The 17,780-nt window shown below is 37.4% G+C and overlaps 3 protein-coding genes across 3 annotated transcripts in view; 2 read left to right on the top strand and 1 right to left on the bottom strand.

The window, feature by feature from the left end:
• LOC108974146 (RING finger protein B) overlaps positions 1–17,780 on the bottom strand; it is a 121,001-nt gene that overhangs the window by 574 nt on the left and 102,647 nt on the right. Inside the window, exon 3 of the mRNA XM_018941824.1 lies at positions 389–446. Within this exon, the coding sequence (XP_018797369.1) occupies positions 389–446 (58 nt within the window). The remainder of the gene's footprint in view (positions 1–388; positions 447–17,780) is intronic.
• On the top strand, positions 4,205–5,944 carry LOC108974144 (alkaline phosphatase, tissue-nonspecific isozyme-like). Its single transcript, XM_018941822.1, has 2 exons — positions 4,205–5,450; positions 5,518–5,944. The coding sequence occupies exons 1-2, from the start codon at positions 4,218–4,220 to the stop codon at positions 5,860–5,862; spliced, it is 1,578 nt and encodes a 525-aa protein (XP_018797367.1). The 5' UTR covers positions 4,205–4,217; the 3' UTR covers positions 5,863–5,944.
• LOC108974145 (membrane-bound alkaline phosphatase-like) lies at positions 8,840–10,453 on the top strand. Its single transcript, XM_018941823.1, has 2 exons — positions 8,840–10,039; positions 10,103–10,453. The coding sequence occupies exons 1-2, from the start codon at positions 8,918–8,920 to the stop codon at positions 10,451–10,453; spliced, it is 1,473 nt and encodes a 490-aa protein (XP_018797368.1). The 5' UTR covers positions 8,840–8,917.

Raw genomic sequence — 17,780 nt, 5'->3', positions numbered from 1 at the left:
TTTTTTTTTTTTTTTTTTTTTTTGTTGTGTAAAGTTGCTTTACAAAATTCTATATTTGTTTTTAATACCGAATAGAAATCATATAGATGGTAGTAGTAGAGTAATAGTATTATCTATGTATGTGTCAGCCTCAGTAAAGCGTGGAAAAAGAAAAGCAAAATTTCCCGCAAATGTCAAGAATTCGGTTCAAAAAGTGACATTTTCAGTTGGGTTATAAGTTTGGGATGCAAACAGATCTCTAGAAATATTTTGTTCACAAAAATGTCCAAGATCGATATAAAATGGTTTAATCGATTTAATCGACCAGTCCTTAACCCTAGAGACATCTATTGGAAGCCGCGGAAGCAAAGTTGTAGGCCAATATTATGGAAAATTTGAATCTACTCACCCTTCTCAACGCACTCAGTAGCGCAATCTCGCACTGTCGACAATTCGCTTACATATTTCTGAAAATAAAAAGGAGTAGACAACAATTAGATATTTTTTATATGAAGACATGTGCTCGAAATAATTAAATAAACCTTTAAGAGTATCTTAGTATCTTACATAAACTCTAATATATCTTCATACAGCAAACAATCTCAAATTTTAAAGAGGATAACTGCCCAAACATAACTAACCAGACAATTTCATTCAAGACAAGAAAAAACGTTAACTTCGGCTGCACCGAGGCTAAATACCCTTCACAGGTGCATTTCTGTTAGTAACTATATGTTTAGTTTGTATGGAAGCTATATGGTATCGTAATCCGATGTGAACATATTTTTTGGAGATTATGTAATTACCTTACGTAGTAATCCAAATTTCGTGAAGTTTTCCATACAAGAACTCGATTCCGATTGTTCAGTTTGTATGACAGCTATATGCTAGAGTAATCCGATCTGAGCAATTTTTTCGGATATTACATTGTTGCCTTAGAAAATAATTTAAACCAAATTTTGTGAATATAGCTTGTCAAATGTAAAAGTTTTCCATACAAGAACTTGATTCCGATTGTTCAGTTTGTATGGCAGCTATATGTTATAGTGGTTCGATATCGGCAGTTCCGACAAATGAGCAGCTTCTTGAAGACAAAATGACATTTGCAAAATTTCAAAAGGATATCTTAAAAACTGAGGGACCAGTTCGTACATATATACAGACAGACAGTCGGACAAACAGACGGATATGGTTAAATCGACTCAGCTCGACATACTGATCATTTATATATGCACTTAATGGGGTATCCGACTCTTCCTTCTGGATGTTATAAGCTTCGTTATACCCTGTTCAGGGTATAAAAATTAAGTACACTAATGAGAGGCATATGGTAGTATAAATGAAAGCCTGAAATGATAAACGAAAATAATCGCAGCTTTGGATTGAGCTATTATTTACCACTGAGAGCATACTCTGCCTTTTCATTGCGACAATGTTTATGAAATTTCTCTCAAATATGAATTTATTTGTCAACCGATTTAAGTTAGGGAGGTAAGAAGCGAAAACAGAAGCCAAATATATCTACTCTAGCATGAAGTGTAGCATTGTGTTTACACAAAATTGGGTGGGAAGTAACTAGCCATCAACATATAATATACACGAGAAATCTAACCAAATACACAAACACGGTTACGCGATAATTCGAAGAGCGCAATCTAAAATCTACATCTAAATGACTGATAAAATTTTTTTAAAATTATAAGTAAATGAGGTAATGTTCAAAAACAACTACTGTGTAGTAGTTGAAACTTTTTAATATTAGTCAACCCACCTGACACAGTGTTTACAACCGTAATACCATAAAAAAGTAAATGTTTGACAACACTATATACTGGTTTGAACTAAATAGTAAGACTTTGTTCATAACTTTAAAATACTTAATTCATTTTTGAAAACCGATACCGTCCCCCTCAAAGTAATCCCTCTTGGTCCCAATACAAACGCACCAACGTTTGTTCCAATCCTCGAAACAGTTGTTAAAGTAAATTGTATTAACGTTCAATGCCTTCAATTGACTCAAAACGATTTCGTCGGAGCAGTCGTTTGAGTTAGTTGAATGGTCAAAACCCACACGAAGCTAAATCAGGCGAATACGGTCATTGCGTCACGATATTGGTGGAAAATTTGGAAAAAACCTGTACACCAAACCTCGAGAATCGAAGAAAAATATCAACATAATCTTGATCTTTGAACTACTTTGACGTGATTCTCACGGCTCACCTTTAACACAATATTTGACACATTGATCGTCGTTTTCCGGGTCGTAAGCATAGATCCTAGACCCATCGCCAGTAACAATATATTTAATGTCATACTGCTAGTCGGAAAGCATTGTTTCACAGACGTTAACGCGACGCTGTTTTTCGAAAAAATTTAGTGATTTTGGAAGCAATCGCGCTTTCACTTCTCTAAATAGGATGAGCTCGTGTTTGATCGAGGGATTCTCTTTTTCGATTACAACTATTTTCGTTCAGTTAACTGTGATAAAAGTTGTACCTTATATCACACACCTTTGCCAAAAATTTTTTTTTTTTTTTTTTTTGTTTACAAATAATCCGATTAATCACGGTCAATACTCTTCTACTGGCCATTGAAATTTGATTTTATGATTTTCTGTTATGCTGTTACGGGTCCTGATCTTCAAACATTCACTACCTCCCATATAACAAAACTTTAAGTACTATCGAATGATTTCACCTTAAAGTCTATAAAACTCGCACCATTGTTTTTATTGTTTTCTGATATCAAACTAATTGTTAACAAACTACTCAATAATCGTTTATGCTGTCATAAATACAAGAATATTATTTGACGGTTGCGGCGAAGACCACCCAAAGGTGACGAATGACGAATGCCATAAATTAGAAATGATTAAAGAATAACATAGTAAATAACCCAACGCTCTCTCATATCATAAATAATTTCTTATCAATATTCGGTATTTAATAGTTTGTCTGTCATATCATCAAATAAAGCCATAAATAATTTTAATCAATGCCCCGATAGCAGCAATTAACTGATATATGCTTCCATTGCCAGACACATAATTGCTAAAAAATGTGGAAATAAATAGTGTGGAAGCAATTTAATACGCCTTTGATGGGCTACAAAAATCATATGGCTTCAATAGCCCTTTTTTCAAAGATCAAGCCACAGTGTTATAAAGCTGTTAAATTATTTTGGTTGAGTATTGTTTAGCATTTCATCATAAAACGACTTAAGCATAAATAATGTATATAAATTGTTCATCTTTATTATAGAAATTCACCTACTGAGCATTGCTCCATATTTCTACAAAACATGCCGGTGATAACGTAATCGTCAATGGTGACCGTTATCGTGCCATCAGCACCGACTATATGAAGCTCGTGATCTCGGCGAATTTGTCTCAACAAGACGGGGCCACTTCCCAAACATCGCATCAATCAATGGATTTATTAATAAAACACTTCGCTGAGCAGATAATTTCACGTCTTGGGCCGGTAAATTGACCACAAGATCATGTGATATCACATCGTCAGACTTCTTCCCGTGGGGATATGTAAAATCTAAAGTCTATGCGGAAAGTCCCGCTTCGATTCAGGCCTTAGAGAAAAATATCACGCGAGTCAGTCGCCAGTTGCCAGTCGAAATGCTCGAACGAGTCATCGAAAATGATGGATGGATCATTTGAGACGTAGCCACGATCATCATTTGAAAGATAATCTTGAAAAATCAAATGCCACAAATATTTTTTCGAATGATAATAACCATCCCCTGTTTGTGTGATTTCCTTAAAAAGTAGGGAACCGCTAAACGGATCACCCTTTCTTATTTGTATGTGATTCTGTATAGGAGTATTATTTTTAACCCGAGCGAAGAAATAAAAAAATTTTGATTTTCAAAAATTTCGATGCCGCTGGGAATAATAATCTCCAAATCAATAGTTGGGCGATAGTGAAAATTCTCTTCCAATTCCGTTTAAAATCAAGACGCAAAACGAAAGTGTTGGAAACAAAAAATATACTTCGGAAAACGTAACCTTAAACAAATTCGTGAATCGCCTTGAACAGCTAATCTAATCGCCAGCAATAAGCGTGCAAACGCAAAACGCCAGTATCTCAAGTATTTTTGCTGCAATAAATCTTAATATTTATGTATCTACAGCTATCTATACTCGAATTGAACAAAGTTCGCTACACCATTGAAATTTTGACCAGCAGGCTTCAGTTGATTTTTAACTCAAGACATTGCACATCATGTCGCACGCACGACGCACACTTTTCTTAGCCACACTCGCCTGTGTACTCTACACCGCATTGGCGCTGCCGCCATGCGCACGCGATGACGAGGATTGCCGCGAAAGCCGCATGCATCCCGATCTGCCGGATCTGCCGCAGGGCAGAATACTGCCACGCAAAATCGATGGCGATGACACGAACGATTATTGGCGCAATCAGGGCAAGGAATTCATCCAGACTAAAATGGCACAGAAGTTAAATACGCAGAAGGCTAAAAATGTGATTTTGTTCTTGGGTGATGGCATGGGCCTCACCACGCACTCGGCTGCACGCAATCTCATCGGCGGTGAGGAGCAATATTTATCCTTCGAGAAATTTCCCTACACTGGTCTATCGAAAACTTATGCCGTCGATGTTATTGTGTCCGACTCGGCGAATACCGCGACTGCATTCCTATGCGGCGTCAAAGCCATGAAAGGCACAATCGGTTTGAGCGCACAGGTGGAACGCGATGATTGTGCGGCTACGCTGAATACCACCAATCACGTTCACTCGATCGCCAAGTGGGCCATGGATGCGGGCAAGTCAGCCGGTGTTGTGACCACGACCAGAATCACGCATGCCTCGCCTGCGGGTGCTTATGCGCACACAGCCGATCGCGATTGGGAGGATGACACCGAAGTGAAAGGTGATTGTGGTGCTGACACCACAGTGCAGGACATCGCGTACCAACTGATACATGGCGAGGTAGGCAGCAAGTTGTCGTTCATGATGGGCGGTGGCAAGCGACATTTCATCGACAGTAAACTATATGAGAATGGCACGCGTAGCGATGGCCTTGATTTGATCGATCAATATAAGAAAATCAGTGACCGAAATGCCTTTGTTGAGTCGCGCACTGAACTCAACAATTTGAACTTTAGCAATGTGGATCGCGTGCTGGGTATTTTCAGCGATAGTCACTTGCAGTATCACTTGGAGACCGATGCGAACTCACGCCAACCCACACTGGAGGAGATGACACGCAAGGCTATTGAGTTTTTAAGCCGCAACGAAGAGGGTTACTTTATCTTCATCGAAGGCGGTCGCATCGACACGGCACATCATGACAATATGGCGCGCTTAGCACTGGATGAGGTGGTAGAGTTCTCTAAAGCCATCAACGCGGCTCGTGAGTTAACCAGTGAAGAGGACACTCTAATTGTGGTCACTGCCGATCACTCGCATGCCTTCAGCTATTCTGGTTATCCAGTAAGTTAGCACGTTCAGTTATAAGTTTTTGAAATGTTCGCCTACATATACTTTCTTTCCGCTACAGTATCGCGGTAATGACATCTTTGGCCGCACACCTTCTACCCCCGGTGACTCGAAGCCTTTAATGACCTTGAGCTACGCAAACGGTCCGAGCTTTGAGAAATTCTACGATGTTACGAATAAGGAGCGTCGTGACCCGACTACGCTTGTCACCGGTGATGTTCATGATCAATTCCCCGCAACCGCTCCATTGGACTCGGAGACCCATGGTGGTGATGATGTTGCTGTATTCGCTTCCGGACCCTGGGCTCATTTGTTTACTGGAGTTTACGAGCAAAATACCATTCCACATATGATGGCCTATGCTTCGTGCTTGTCTGATGGCCTAACGGTATGCTCCACAGCTTAGACATCGGTTTTTTTAAATCTACATTTTCTATTAAAATATCTATATTTTAAAATAAATTATTGGTATCATTATTGAATAGTAAGAGTTAGTTAAGTTTTTTTATGAAGTTTGTGAGGCTTGTTGTTCTTTTTCATAGGTACTGTTTTAGACGTGGCGGGTTCCAAGCCCAGCGCACAAGCATGTGTAGGGGATGTTTCGCCTTCTCACTTTAGCTCGCCTTCAAACGGATGTTCTTATGCTACCCAGAGGATACTTAGTCTAAGGCCAGAAGTTATGAGGTGCTTGAGCTAAATGTAAACGAATTGTTTCTGGACACTGCCAAGTAAATGGCGCTCAGAGAACTTTTCTAACTTGTGTGAACACATGACTCCATCCTCCATCGTAATATTTAATGCTTTCGCTGTTTAACGCCAACTGGAGATTTCAAGTGAAGCCAGGTCCTGGTCTTTCGAAAAAGAGTGAAGGTCCTCCTCTTACTCTGCTTTCCCCGGCTCTACTGCTTCGAATACTCTCAAAGTTGGAGTGTTTTCATTCATTAGGCCCTCAGTTGGTCTAAAACGTTTAATACCGCTCCATAAGAGTATTTATAAAATATTGGTTTTGATATCTCTCTAATATGTCTTATATGTTGCCATACGGATTCATAACACTACCCTAATCCCTTAATGTTTCTATGATTTATGAACAACGGTATATCGGGGTCTTTACCTATAAATACGTAACATTTCATAAACTCATTGCTTTTGGCGCATATTCTGTCGTAATATCTGGGGAACAATCCCAATGAATTGTAACAGCAAACGATCTAGCAAGATAATCGTAGTTCAACTCAAAAAGCCCTGAAGTTAACAGTGTGTCAAAGCTTGCAGTTAAGTTAAAAGCCATAAAAGCTTGACTAAGCTTTGAAAGCTTTCTATTTTTACTGTAACCAAACTTAAGCTTTTTGGAATTGGAATTTTTCAAATCAGTTTTTATATTGCCCTTCACCAACAACAAAAACATAATAGTCGTGTTTCTAAGTCATTTGGCAAAAGCCTTTTTAGCAATTTAATCACTTTAATCATATCTCATTAACGTTTTTAACAAACGTTGCCAAATATTATTTATATAAGGGGACGGTTCCAGATATAGGTAACTGGTATATAAACTATTTATAAAATCCACGCTAAGAGATAACACCCAATGCTCATTGAAATAGTGGAGAGATTAGGCAGCATTAATGATAGAAAAACAAGCAAAGCGTTTACATGGCTGCACCGAAGCTTAAATACCCTTTACAGGTGCAATCTCCAAAGCATAAAAGTCTTTAAAGGATGCCTATCTTGATTTTCAACAATTTTTATATTGAGATTATTACTTTTTTCAACGATAATTACTTGCTATAGTGGTCATATCGGAAGCCCCGTGGTTTTCAATAAATATAAATTTATTACCAAAATAATTATTCCCTTCGTCCAATACCCGGTCCTAAATCAGTTTCGCTTTGTGTTTATGTGATTGAATAATGCGTATCCTAAGACACCGTACAGAGTATGCAGAACACGCTATTTCTGCTATGAAGTAGAGTAACGAAGAAGACCCGAAGCAACGTCCGTTGTGTTTAACGTCCTGCTGACGACAGCCTTACCCCACGGTACTCAAAAATTAAGGACCAGCGGCCTGAAAATACTTAGTATTTTCAGTACCAATTAGCAGTGTGGAATGGATACACTAACAGTCCATCCACTTTATGGAAGGTTTAGCTGTAGGTTTGCGGTCTCCCAAAATTCAACTCATGCAAGAATTAATGTCGAACGAGATCGCCGTAGGTTCATTGAGTGTTGACACTGCAGGAAATGTTTGGAGTAAATCACCAGGGAAACAACGGAGCATCTGTTTTCCGCTTGTTCCGCATTGGGAGCACTGCTTTGAAAGCATCTGGGGTCCGCACGGCATGATACACTTGAGGAGGCATCGGTAGTGTGGCCGTAGAGTCTGTCAAAATTCGGGTCAACCACAGGCATCCTAAAATAGGACTACTTTTCTTGGCCCTAGGAACTGAACACCATCTGGTATCGGAGAGCACCAAAACCGGTCTATACGTGGCTTATTGACCTACCAGTTTAAAATAGCCTACCATTTATTTCGCGTCGAGGGCCTCTGTACTATTTTTTGTGGGATTATGTGAAGTCGCTGGTCTTGGAAGAGAATATTCCTTAGCCTTATTGCTGACATACCTTCTGATTTGCTGCAAAAAGTTATCAAAAGTTGGTAGATTTTATTCAAACCAATCGATATATATCTAGTTAGACAGTCGAACGTTGAGACGGGCAAAGCTAAGTTGGCTCAACTCGTTACACTGAACACTTACACATATGCACTTTCTAGAGCCTTCGACGTTTCGTTGTGAGTATTACAATTAATACCCTGTTCAGGCCATAACTATTGACCGTCTTGAAACCTTAAAAAAATGTCGGTGAACAAAAATTGTTTCAAAATCTTATCGGGACAGCCTCAAATGGCCAGCTTTAAAAAAATATACACCATTTTATTGGCCCAAATTTGAAAACGTGTTGTAGAACTTATAAGAGCACCAATTTTTATATCCACCAATTTGATAACCTGATAATTTAATAGCAGCATTCGGAATATTGTGGGGCTAGTTGATAAGATTCGAGTGATCATAAATCAATTTGTAACAAAACCTATTAAGCTAAACAAATCACCTGAAAGTCTCGTTTATAAACGATACCGCTTTCACCGCCCCAACGCAAATGGCACATGTCTCGATGGCAGACCAATAAAGCAGCATTGGTCTCTCACGTGTTCGCCTTATCGTTAACTTTTGCACATTCTAAGAACATAATAACTTCACAAAAAAGAAACACAATTACATATAGCATTAGCGGTATTTAAGTGATTTTAAGACGAACTTTTGGACAGTCTATCATTTACTCACAAATCATAAGCTATGTCGCGACTAAAACTCGGCGGAATTGTATGTTGTCTACTGCTGCGGACTGCATATACAATTCCAGCTTGCGCGCAGGACGATGAGGATTGTCGGGAGAGTCGCATGCATCCTGATTTAGTCAGTGATCGCGGCAGACTCACATCTCAAAGTAAGATTGCAGGCGAAGAAACCACAGAGTATTGGTTGGACCAAGGCAAGCAGTTCGTGAAGGAAAAGCTACACACGCCAGCCAACCAAAATATTGCGAAAAATGTTATAATGTTTCTGGGCGATGGCATGGGCATCACCACACACTCTGCAGCGCGCACTCTACTAGGCGGTGAAGAAAAGTCGCTCTACTTTGAAACATTCCCACATACTGGGCTGTCACGTACCTTTAATGTGGATAAAATTGTGCCTGACTCTGCATCCACGGCCACCGCATATCTGTGCGGCGTCAAAGCCATCGGTGGCACCATCGGCGTTAGTGGTCATGTGGACCGTACCGATTGTGTCGGGTCGATAAACGCCACATACCATGTGAACTCGATTGCTAAGTGGGCGGTGGATGCTGGCAAATCGGCAGGTGTGGTGACCACCACCAGAATAACACACGCCTCACCGGCTGGCGTCTATGCGCATGTTGCCGAGCGCGATTGGGAGAATGACGGTGAGGTGAAAGGTGATTGTGGTGCTGACACCACAGTGCAGGACATCGCATACCAACTGATACATGGCGAAGTGGGCAGCAAGCTATCCGTCATATTGGGTGGTGGAAAACGTGAGTTCATAGACTCGAAATTGTATGCGACCGGTAAACGCAGCGATGGACGTAATTTGATTGAAGAGTACAAACAGCAAAGTAATCGAAATGCTTATGTCGAGACGCTTGATGAATTGAATAGCTTGAATGTAACTGAAGTGGATCGCATTTTGGGGCTCTTCCACGACAACCACCTGCTTTATCATTTGGAAACGACTGAGCAAAGCAATCAACCCACATTGGCGGAGCTGACCCGCAAATCTATAGAGTTTCTAAGTCGCAACGAGGAGGGATACTTTATTTTCATTGAGGGTGGACGCATCGATCATGGTCATCATGACACTTATGCCCGCCTGGCTATAGATGAGACGCTAGAGTTTGACAAGGCCATACAATTGGCGCGTGAGTTGACCAATGAAACGGATACTTTGATTGTGGTCACCGCCGATCACTCGCACGCCATGACTTATTCGGGTTATGCGGTAACTATTTCTGCTTCTAGCCATTTAATTTTGCGTGTATTCATATTTCTATTATATTTTTAGGATCGTGACAATGACATTTTTGGCAGCACAGCTTATACGAGCATGGATGGGAAGCCATTCATGGCTTTAAGTTACGCAAACGGTCCGAGTTATGAAAAATTTTATGATGTCGAGAAGCATGAACGCCGCGATCCTACCACTCTGATAACGGGTGCAATATACGACTCATTCCCCTCCACAATTCCATTGGATTCGGAGACACATGGCGGTGATGATGTGGCTGTGTTTGCTTCCGGTCCTTGGGCTCATTTGTTTTCTGGTGTTTATAATCAAAACACCATTCCGCATATAATGGCTTATGCTTCATGTGTGGGTAGTGGCTTAAAGGCGTGTTCTACAGCAAGCTCATAAATCGTCTTTTGTGAATTTTTATGCATTTATTTGTTATTATATTTCATATTTATACGTTGCTTCTTTTACGATTAAAAGAAATGTAAGGACAGCCGTTTACATTTTAGTTAGGTTGAGCAGCTTCTGTCAGAGTAGCTGTAATTCCGAGTACAACCGGAAGCTGTCGGAATACACTCAATATTACGGTTACTTTTTCAGAGATGGACCTTGGTAAGAAATTCTAGCGAGAGCTAAGAACTGCCCTCGTGTGTTTAGTGTGGACTTCGTATACTTCGAGCGAGCTATACGACACGCCGAATTGGACTAAACTTTTCAGACTCATGACCGCAATAAACGTGATCACGTGAGCAAAAAAGATAAGTGAACAAAAGCTTGCAGCGAACATTTGTATTTGGTTTTCTAACTATTTCAGTTGATAAACGTCTTTTTTATCATAAATTCGAGAAAGTAGACTTCAGTGAAAATTATGCCACTCTTCAAATAATCATCATAGATCATACCTTGTAGAACCCAGAAATATGTGACCAGTCCATTTTCCGTCGCTGAACAAGTTTTTGCCTTCTTCAGGGTATGTTCATCCAGTGAAGTCCACGGTTTCGGCTGTTCTTTAGTTCTTTATATGTATCAATGATTCCATTTGTCAACCATCACGAAACGACACAGAAACTCCATCTACATTAAATTTCTATACTAAGAGTTCGATACGGCTCAAAGCTACATTGATGCACTTCATCATAATTTATTGTGATACAGGGTGACTTTAGGCATGTGGTCTTCAAAAAGACAATACTTTCTTTCCGACATATATATATATATATATATATATATCCGATACAATATATATATATATCCGATACGATATACAATATATATATAGGAGACATTGAAATTAGTTGTTGGTGTTGTGTTTTTGTAGCAGCAGAGTTCTGCAGAGTTCACAATGCTTCACCAGATAAAAAACCGGGTACGTTTCGGTTAGTAGACCCTATTAGTATATATGTAGTGAAATGATATAAAAATCGGCAACCCTCAATTTATAGTAATCTCTTTGATGTTTACAGTCACATCAATGAGTTTTTCAAATCCAAACTCGCTTTAAAAACCTTTAATATAGTCCATTTTGACTTGCAAATTTTATATAAAACATTTTTTTTTAAATAGAAATAATTTAAACGACATATGAACTGTGTGCTCTTTTGTCAAAAATGAAAATTACAGTTAGCCAAATATCACATTTGCAAGCAATAACTGTTTGATAGACGAACTGCCTTCAATTTGTGGCAGACAGCATGCAATTTGTATGCAAAATACGAACGCACGCAGAAGCTGAACACGGAATCACAAATCACACACACACATGCAAACATATGAAATGTAAATACACGAGTAAATTGCTTGCCACAAATTGCTAACGGAGCAAACCCATTTTGGTGCAAATTAACATTAAGATAACCTCACCGATTATCGCTGCCATTACTAAGATAGTAAATACAAAGCCACACGTACACGCACATACACACATACTCAAAACCAGCAGTAACAATTGCCGTTGAACGTTATTATAACGGTTTCAAGCTTTTATTGCAGGTCATAATGGCAACTGCCAATGCAAAAGTGCAACGCTGGCAAGAGTCGCAACACCAAATGCACAGGAGGAAGCAAATAAGCACGAGAATGGCTGCAGTCGTAGTGCTGGCATGCACACAGCATGAATATTCATTAACCGACATGTGTTTGCATGAGCTGTGCCAACCCCTCGACTGCAGCTGAGCGACCCAAGTGCAAGGTAAACAAAAAAAAAAACATTAAATGAAAAATGCACACTAAAATGGTCTAATGGGGAAAATGGAAATATGCTAGCATATATTTAAGTGCATGTCAGCGCAAATGCAAGCATTGAATCAACACAGACAAAAAAGTAAGCAAGCAAGGCAGCAGGCTGGCAATCATCGACGCATTGACAGTCGCTCGACGCACAAATAGACATATAATAAAGTACAAGCACTATGCTCTCATGGCGATACATTTTTAAAGCTTTTAGGTGTCTGCTGGAAGACAGCAAAAAGCTGTCTGTAGCTAACACACAGCAGCCAGTAAGCTACAATAATTTTTAAAAATAAATTGCATAATAGAAGTCTGCTGTTAGGCGCTGAGTTAGATATATGCGAAATAATTATATTAATTTCGCATAAATTTAGTTGTAAAATATTGAGTTTTTCACAAAACTGTCTTCACTTCTTACTGCTTTCTTCTACCTAAAAATATTTTATGTGTATTTTTCATCAATCATTTGAAACTCATAATAAATTATAATGTCTTCTAAACTGTCATTAACATTTTGTTGATGCAATATTTTTGCGCCACTCTTTACTTTCGCTACCCTTCTCTTCGGCTCTTGATTTTATGACTTTCAAGAAGCGACGGCCTCCAACCTTCTTTCGCTTAAGCTGTGCATAAATTACAGGTGCATCCATATGCGAAGCGCTTCTTTCTTGCTTTCTTCTGCTACAAAGTGTCTTTATTTGTTTGCAGAGGTGAAAATTATTTCCCAATAAATCTATGTCATAATGTTGATTAAAGAGGGTCATTTTTATGTACATATATGGTAGACTATCAAGGCTGCATGCACCGTAATTGCGAAGCAATAACCTTCAAAGAAAATTTATTGCTTATAAATATGTAAATGAACACGGCGCATGAATATATTTTGGCAAGAATACCTTTTTTGATGCTTAGCTATAATTTCTGGAAAATACATTCAATGCAGGATAGAAGAAGTAATGTCATTGCGGCACGTGGTTTTTAAACATATTCATTCAGGATTACAATTAAGCTTAAACTGTTGAAATTATGAATTAATTCTTTATTTAGCTTAAAAATCAAGGGCTTAAAGCTCAAGTACAATGCAAAAAAGCCACACACCAAGCTTTTGGAATAATTCCGATGAATATTGATATATCGATATGTAATGCTTATTATTATTATTGTTCGTGGATATGTACTTAAATATTAATATATAGGAACCGATAAACAATCGATATTTCGATGAAAAATATCCAGCACATCAAATTTTTGAAATAAATCCGAGAAATACTTATCAATATACGCATACTATTATATATCATCGACAAATGGATAATAATATTTTTATCGATTATACGTAAAGGAGAATTTCTAGGATATCAAATTTCAAAATTCCGTTGAATATTGATATATCGATATACACATATTTATTACTCATTAAATATCATCGATATTTACTTAAATATAAGCAGTTAGGTATGGCGAAATTATCGATATTTCTATAAATTATGTTATAATAATATTTTTATCGTTTATATAGAAAATTTTCAGCATATCAAGTTATTGGATTAATTCCGTTTAGGGTTGATATATCGATATACGCATATTTAATGTCTATAATTATAATTCATCGATATTTACTTAAATAGAGGGTTATCGATAAATTATACGTAATGAAAAATTTTCCAGGATATCACATTTTATAATTTCGATAGATAATGATATATCGATATACGCATATTTAATGTCTATTAGTATAATTCATCGATATTTACTTAAATATGAATAGAAAGGTATCGATACATTATCGATAAATCTTAAATATAATATTTTTATCGATTATACGTAATAGAAAAATTTCAGCATATCAAGTGTTTGGAACAACTACGATAATTATTGATATATAGATATAAGCATACTTAAAGTATATCATTTTTATTAATTGATGTATACTTATCTATAAATGGATAGGTATCGATAAATTATCAATACTTCAATAAAATAAGTTATAATAATAGTTGCATCGATTATGCGTAATAGAAAAAACATCGCATATGTTACTGTTTTGAAACCCGATATACGTATATCGAATATCGATAATTTTCGACTAAAATATTATCTTGTTATTAGAGACCTTAAAAATATCGAATATCTATATATTAGATATGAACTATCGATGCTGCGACCACAAACATATCATCTCGTCTATCGAAAATATCGACTTTTCTTATGTTTCCCAATCCTATAACACGACTTCTTCTCATTGAATAAAAGTGCTTTTGATGGAAGTATAAAACTGGTATGAACTCTTTCCAGAAATGGTAGACGCGACCTGTAAATTAGGTGAAATAAATTTTACAGTTATGTTATTAGAATTTAAAATCTAATGCCTCGGAAACTTCGGATAAGAACATTTTCGTCTGTATTCTACACAAACTGAGAAAAGCTCACAAAATATTTGACAGAGCTTTATATCGAAAGTTTTTCTTATTCCAATAATCTTGAAATGTTAATTATTTTGTGTTTGGTAGCTATTTCTTAAGGAGGCGAAAAATTGTTATTGTCAGTCCGGGTCAATTTTGATCAGTTACTCTGTCATCCTGTTCCATTAAATGCCTAGAAGCTTTCAACCAAACATTGAAATTGACACGAACAAATAGTAAACAACATTGATTCACTCTTCGCTGCAAACAATATGTTGCTGATCCACGAAGATAAAAACAAAAAATGCAGTGAAAGCAAAAATTGAAATGAAAAAACACCTGTCAAGAACTGAAGATAAAAACAACATATTATTTCGAAGACAAAGCAGCTGTCAGGCTAAACCATTTTTGAACTCTACATATGTGTTACGTATGTATATATGTTATGTGTGTATGTATATAAGCACATATTTTAGTTTTTAGCCTCACTTTATGGGCGTCAAAATGCCACAACATGGACTTACTTAGCCGGCAATGTGCCACATCCTTGGCAGCGAGCTAAGTATGCATGTGCTGAGTGCTGCCTCAAAGGGAGAAGAGAATGTGTGTGTGTTTGCATAAATTGCCAAAATAACAAGGCAAAGAGGCCGTCGAGTGCTGACAGTTGCAAAATGACGTTGTTATGTACTGAGAGATATATGCTGAGCAGTGCAATATACAATGCCAGACATTTATGTTTAAAGATGGATTTTAAGATAGTTTCAATACATGAAAATGGTATCTAGATTAAATTGCATAATAATATATAAAATATAAATATAAAATACTTACAAATATGTCTAAGTAAACATTTGAAAATATGTTCAAACTTGTTTAGTTTAGATGTCTATGTCACTCAATATATATTTAGCGCAACATAAATGTCTCCTATATACCCACGAATATCTGCAAATTACAGCACTCAAGATTTTTAACATTTTTAATCGCCCCGTAATTGTCTTCGAAATATATCTTGTGCCATATTTATGCAATTGAAGCAATCATATTGCAAGCTCATATACTTCCGCGCCATAAAATCGCGCTTACAATCATAATTTTAATTTTTAAGTCAATTTTTAGTGCCTCCTAAAAAAATATGCGCGCAATAACATATCAGCCTTAACGGTTATCCAGGGCGTATACGTAACTTTGAATGTTTGGTGTCTTTCGTAAAGTGATATATAAATACATGTGTGTTGGCGTGTGCGTATAACGTGAACATATGTCAGCTTCATATAAAATACTTAAAAATATTACATATGAACTGTTATGTGTGTGCTCACATGCTACATTATATACAAATTGGCAAGCATATATGCACACATGCAGCTCAACATCTATCAAGAGCCTGTTCGAGAAACTTTTATGCTTCTCATAAATGTTAAGTACAACAATTTTTCTGTCATAAAAATACGGTTCTTCAACGTTACATTAAAGTATGGCGCTCAATGTATATAACGGCACATACTTGTAAATAAATGAAAAATTCTTTTGAGGCAAGTAGTTTCAGCGAATTTTTAAGGTTCATAAACGGAACTTTTTGTGAAATTGTGTTGGCATGTGCTCTTTATACAAATTTACTACTAATAAACGCTTAATATGCTATGAGGAGTTAATTAATTTATAGGTGACATTGTTGTGGAGCAAAACTTATACTTTGAACAATGCGTCATATTAGAAAAGTATACTTGAACTGAGTTTGAACTTTACCACAGTCATCAAATCACATATAATATTAAAGTTTGAAGCTAAATAGTTGAAATTAGTTTGGTGGTTGTAGCTGTCAAATTTCCAAGGCTGTATTCAACCATTCATCATAGCTCGATAAATTAGTACATACGCTCTAAGATGATATCAAAATACTTTTTAAAAACTTAAGTGAATTGATAAGTCCCCGGCCTTATAAAATGTAATATCTAGTGTTGATAATATAGTGCTTTTTGAAGAGAAAAATACAGTTCAATTAAGAAATTGGCATGATGCGGAGTTTCCGGAAACAGCCACAGGAAAATCATCCATCAAGACTTGGTATCCTAATTTGAGTCGTGGTGAAACGAGCGCCGAAGACATTGAACGCAGTCGTCGCCCAAAAATGGTTATTACCGACGAAAGAATTAAAAAGGTCTACAAAATAATTTTGGATGAGAGTAATGAAAGCAGGCACTCTAAAGATATCAGTTGAAAATGTACGTCATAGCATTCATGAATATTTGAATACAAAATTCTCTGTGCACAGTGGATGCCACGCGAGCTCACTCTTGATCAAAAACCACGACGAGCTTATGATGCGGAGCAGTGTTCATAGATGTTCGAGCATACTAAACATTAGTTTTTACATCGATATGTGACAACGGATGAAACATAGTTACGTTATTTCAATCCGAAGTCCAAATGGCAGTCATGAGAGTGAACTGAACATGATGAACCCGCCCCAAAGCGTGGTAAATGCAAGTATTGGCTTGCAAGGTTATAGCTACCTTGAAAAGGAAGGGGTTCAACAACGAGTATAGCGTTATTGGACCAATTGATGGAAGAAATCGCGAAAAACAGCCACATTTGCTGCTTCGCCAAAACAATGCACCGTGTTACAAGTCAGTGATCATCGCAAAATTCAATTGAATTGGACTTCAACATCGTATTCGCTAGATATGGCCTTAAGTGGATATTTTCTGTTCTCAGATCTCAGATCTCAAAGAATGCTCGCTGGGAAAAAGTGTCCATCGAATAAAGAAGTAATCACCGAAACTGAAGATTATCTTGAAGCAAAGGACAAATCATACTACAACAAGTAAGGAAGGGCTAAGTTCAGGTGTCACCGAACATTTTATACTCCCGCATGATAAAGTGATAATCGAGACTTCCTGAGATATGGTTTTTGGTCCATAAGTGGGCCACGCCACGCCCATTTTCAAATTTTAAAAAAAGCCTAGATGCAGCTTCTTTCTGACATTTTTTCCGTAAAATTTTGTGTTTCTAACGTTTTTTGTTAGTCGGTTAACGCACTTTTAGTGATTTTCAACATAACCTTTGTATGGGAGGTGGGCGTGGTTATTATCCGATTT

The sequence above is a fragment of the Bactrocera latifrons genome, unplaced genomic scaffold (assembly GCF_001853355.1).
Source record: "Bactrocera latifrons isolate USDA-ARS-PBARC rearing strain unplaced genomic scaffold, ASM185335v1 scaffold_53, whole genome shotgun sequence".
Taxonomy (NCBI): domain Eukaryota; kingdom Metazoa; phylum Arthropoda; class Insecta; order Diptera; family Tephritidae; genus Bactrocera; species Bactrocera latifrons.
The sequence above is the reverse complement of the archived record's forward strand: the minus strand, read 5'-3'. Positions and strand labels throughout refer to the sequence as shown.

Excerpts from the sequence above, each read along its gene's own strand:
- LOC108974145 (XM_018941823.1), top strand. The coding sequence starts at position 8,918 with ATGCATCCTGATTTAGTCAGTGATCGCGGCAGACTCACATCTCAAAGT. Across the intron at positions 10,040-10,102 it reads TGACTTATTCGGGTTATGCG|GATCGTGACAATGACATTTT; the intron begins GTAACTATTTCT and ends TTATATTTTTAG.
- LOC108974144 (XM_018941822.1), top strand. The coding sequence starts at position 4,218 with ATGTCGCACGCACGACGCACACTTTTCTTAGCCACACTCGCCTGTGTA. Across the intron at positions 5,451-5,517 it reads TCAGCTATTCTGGTTATCCA|TATCGCGGTAATGACATCTT; the intron begins GTAAGTTAGCAC and ends TTTCCGCTACAG.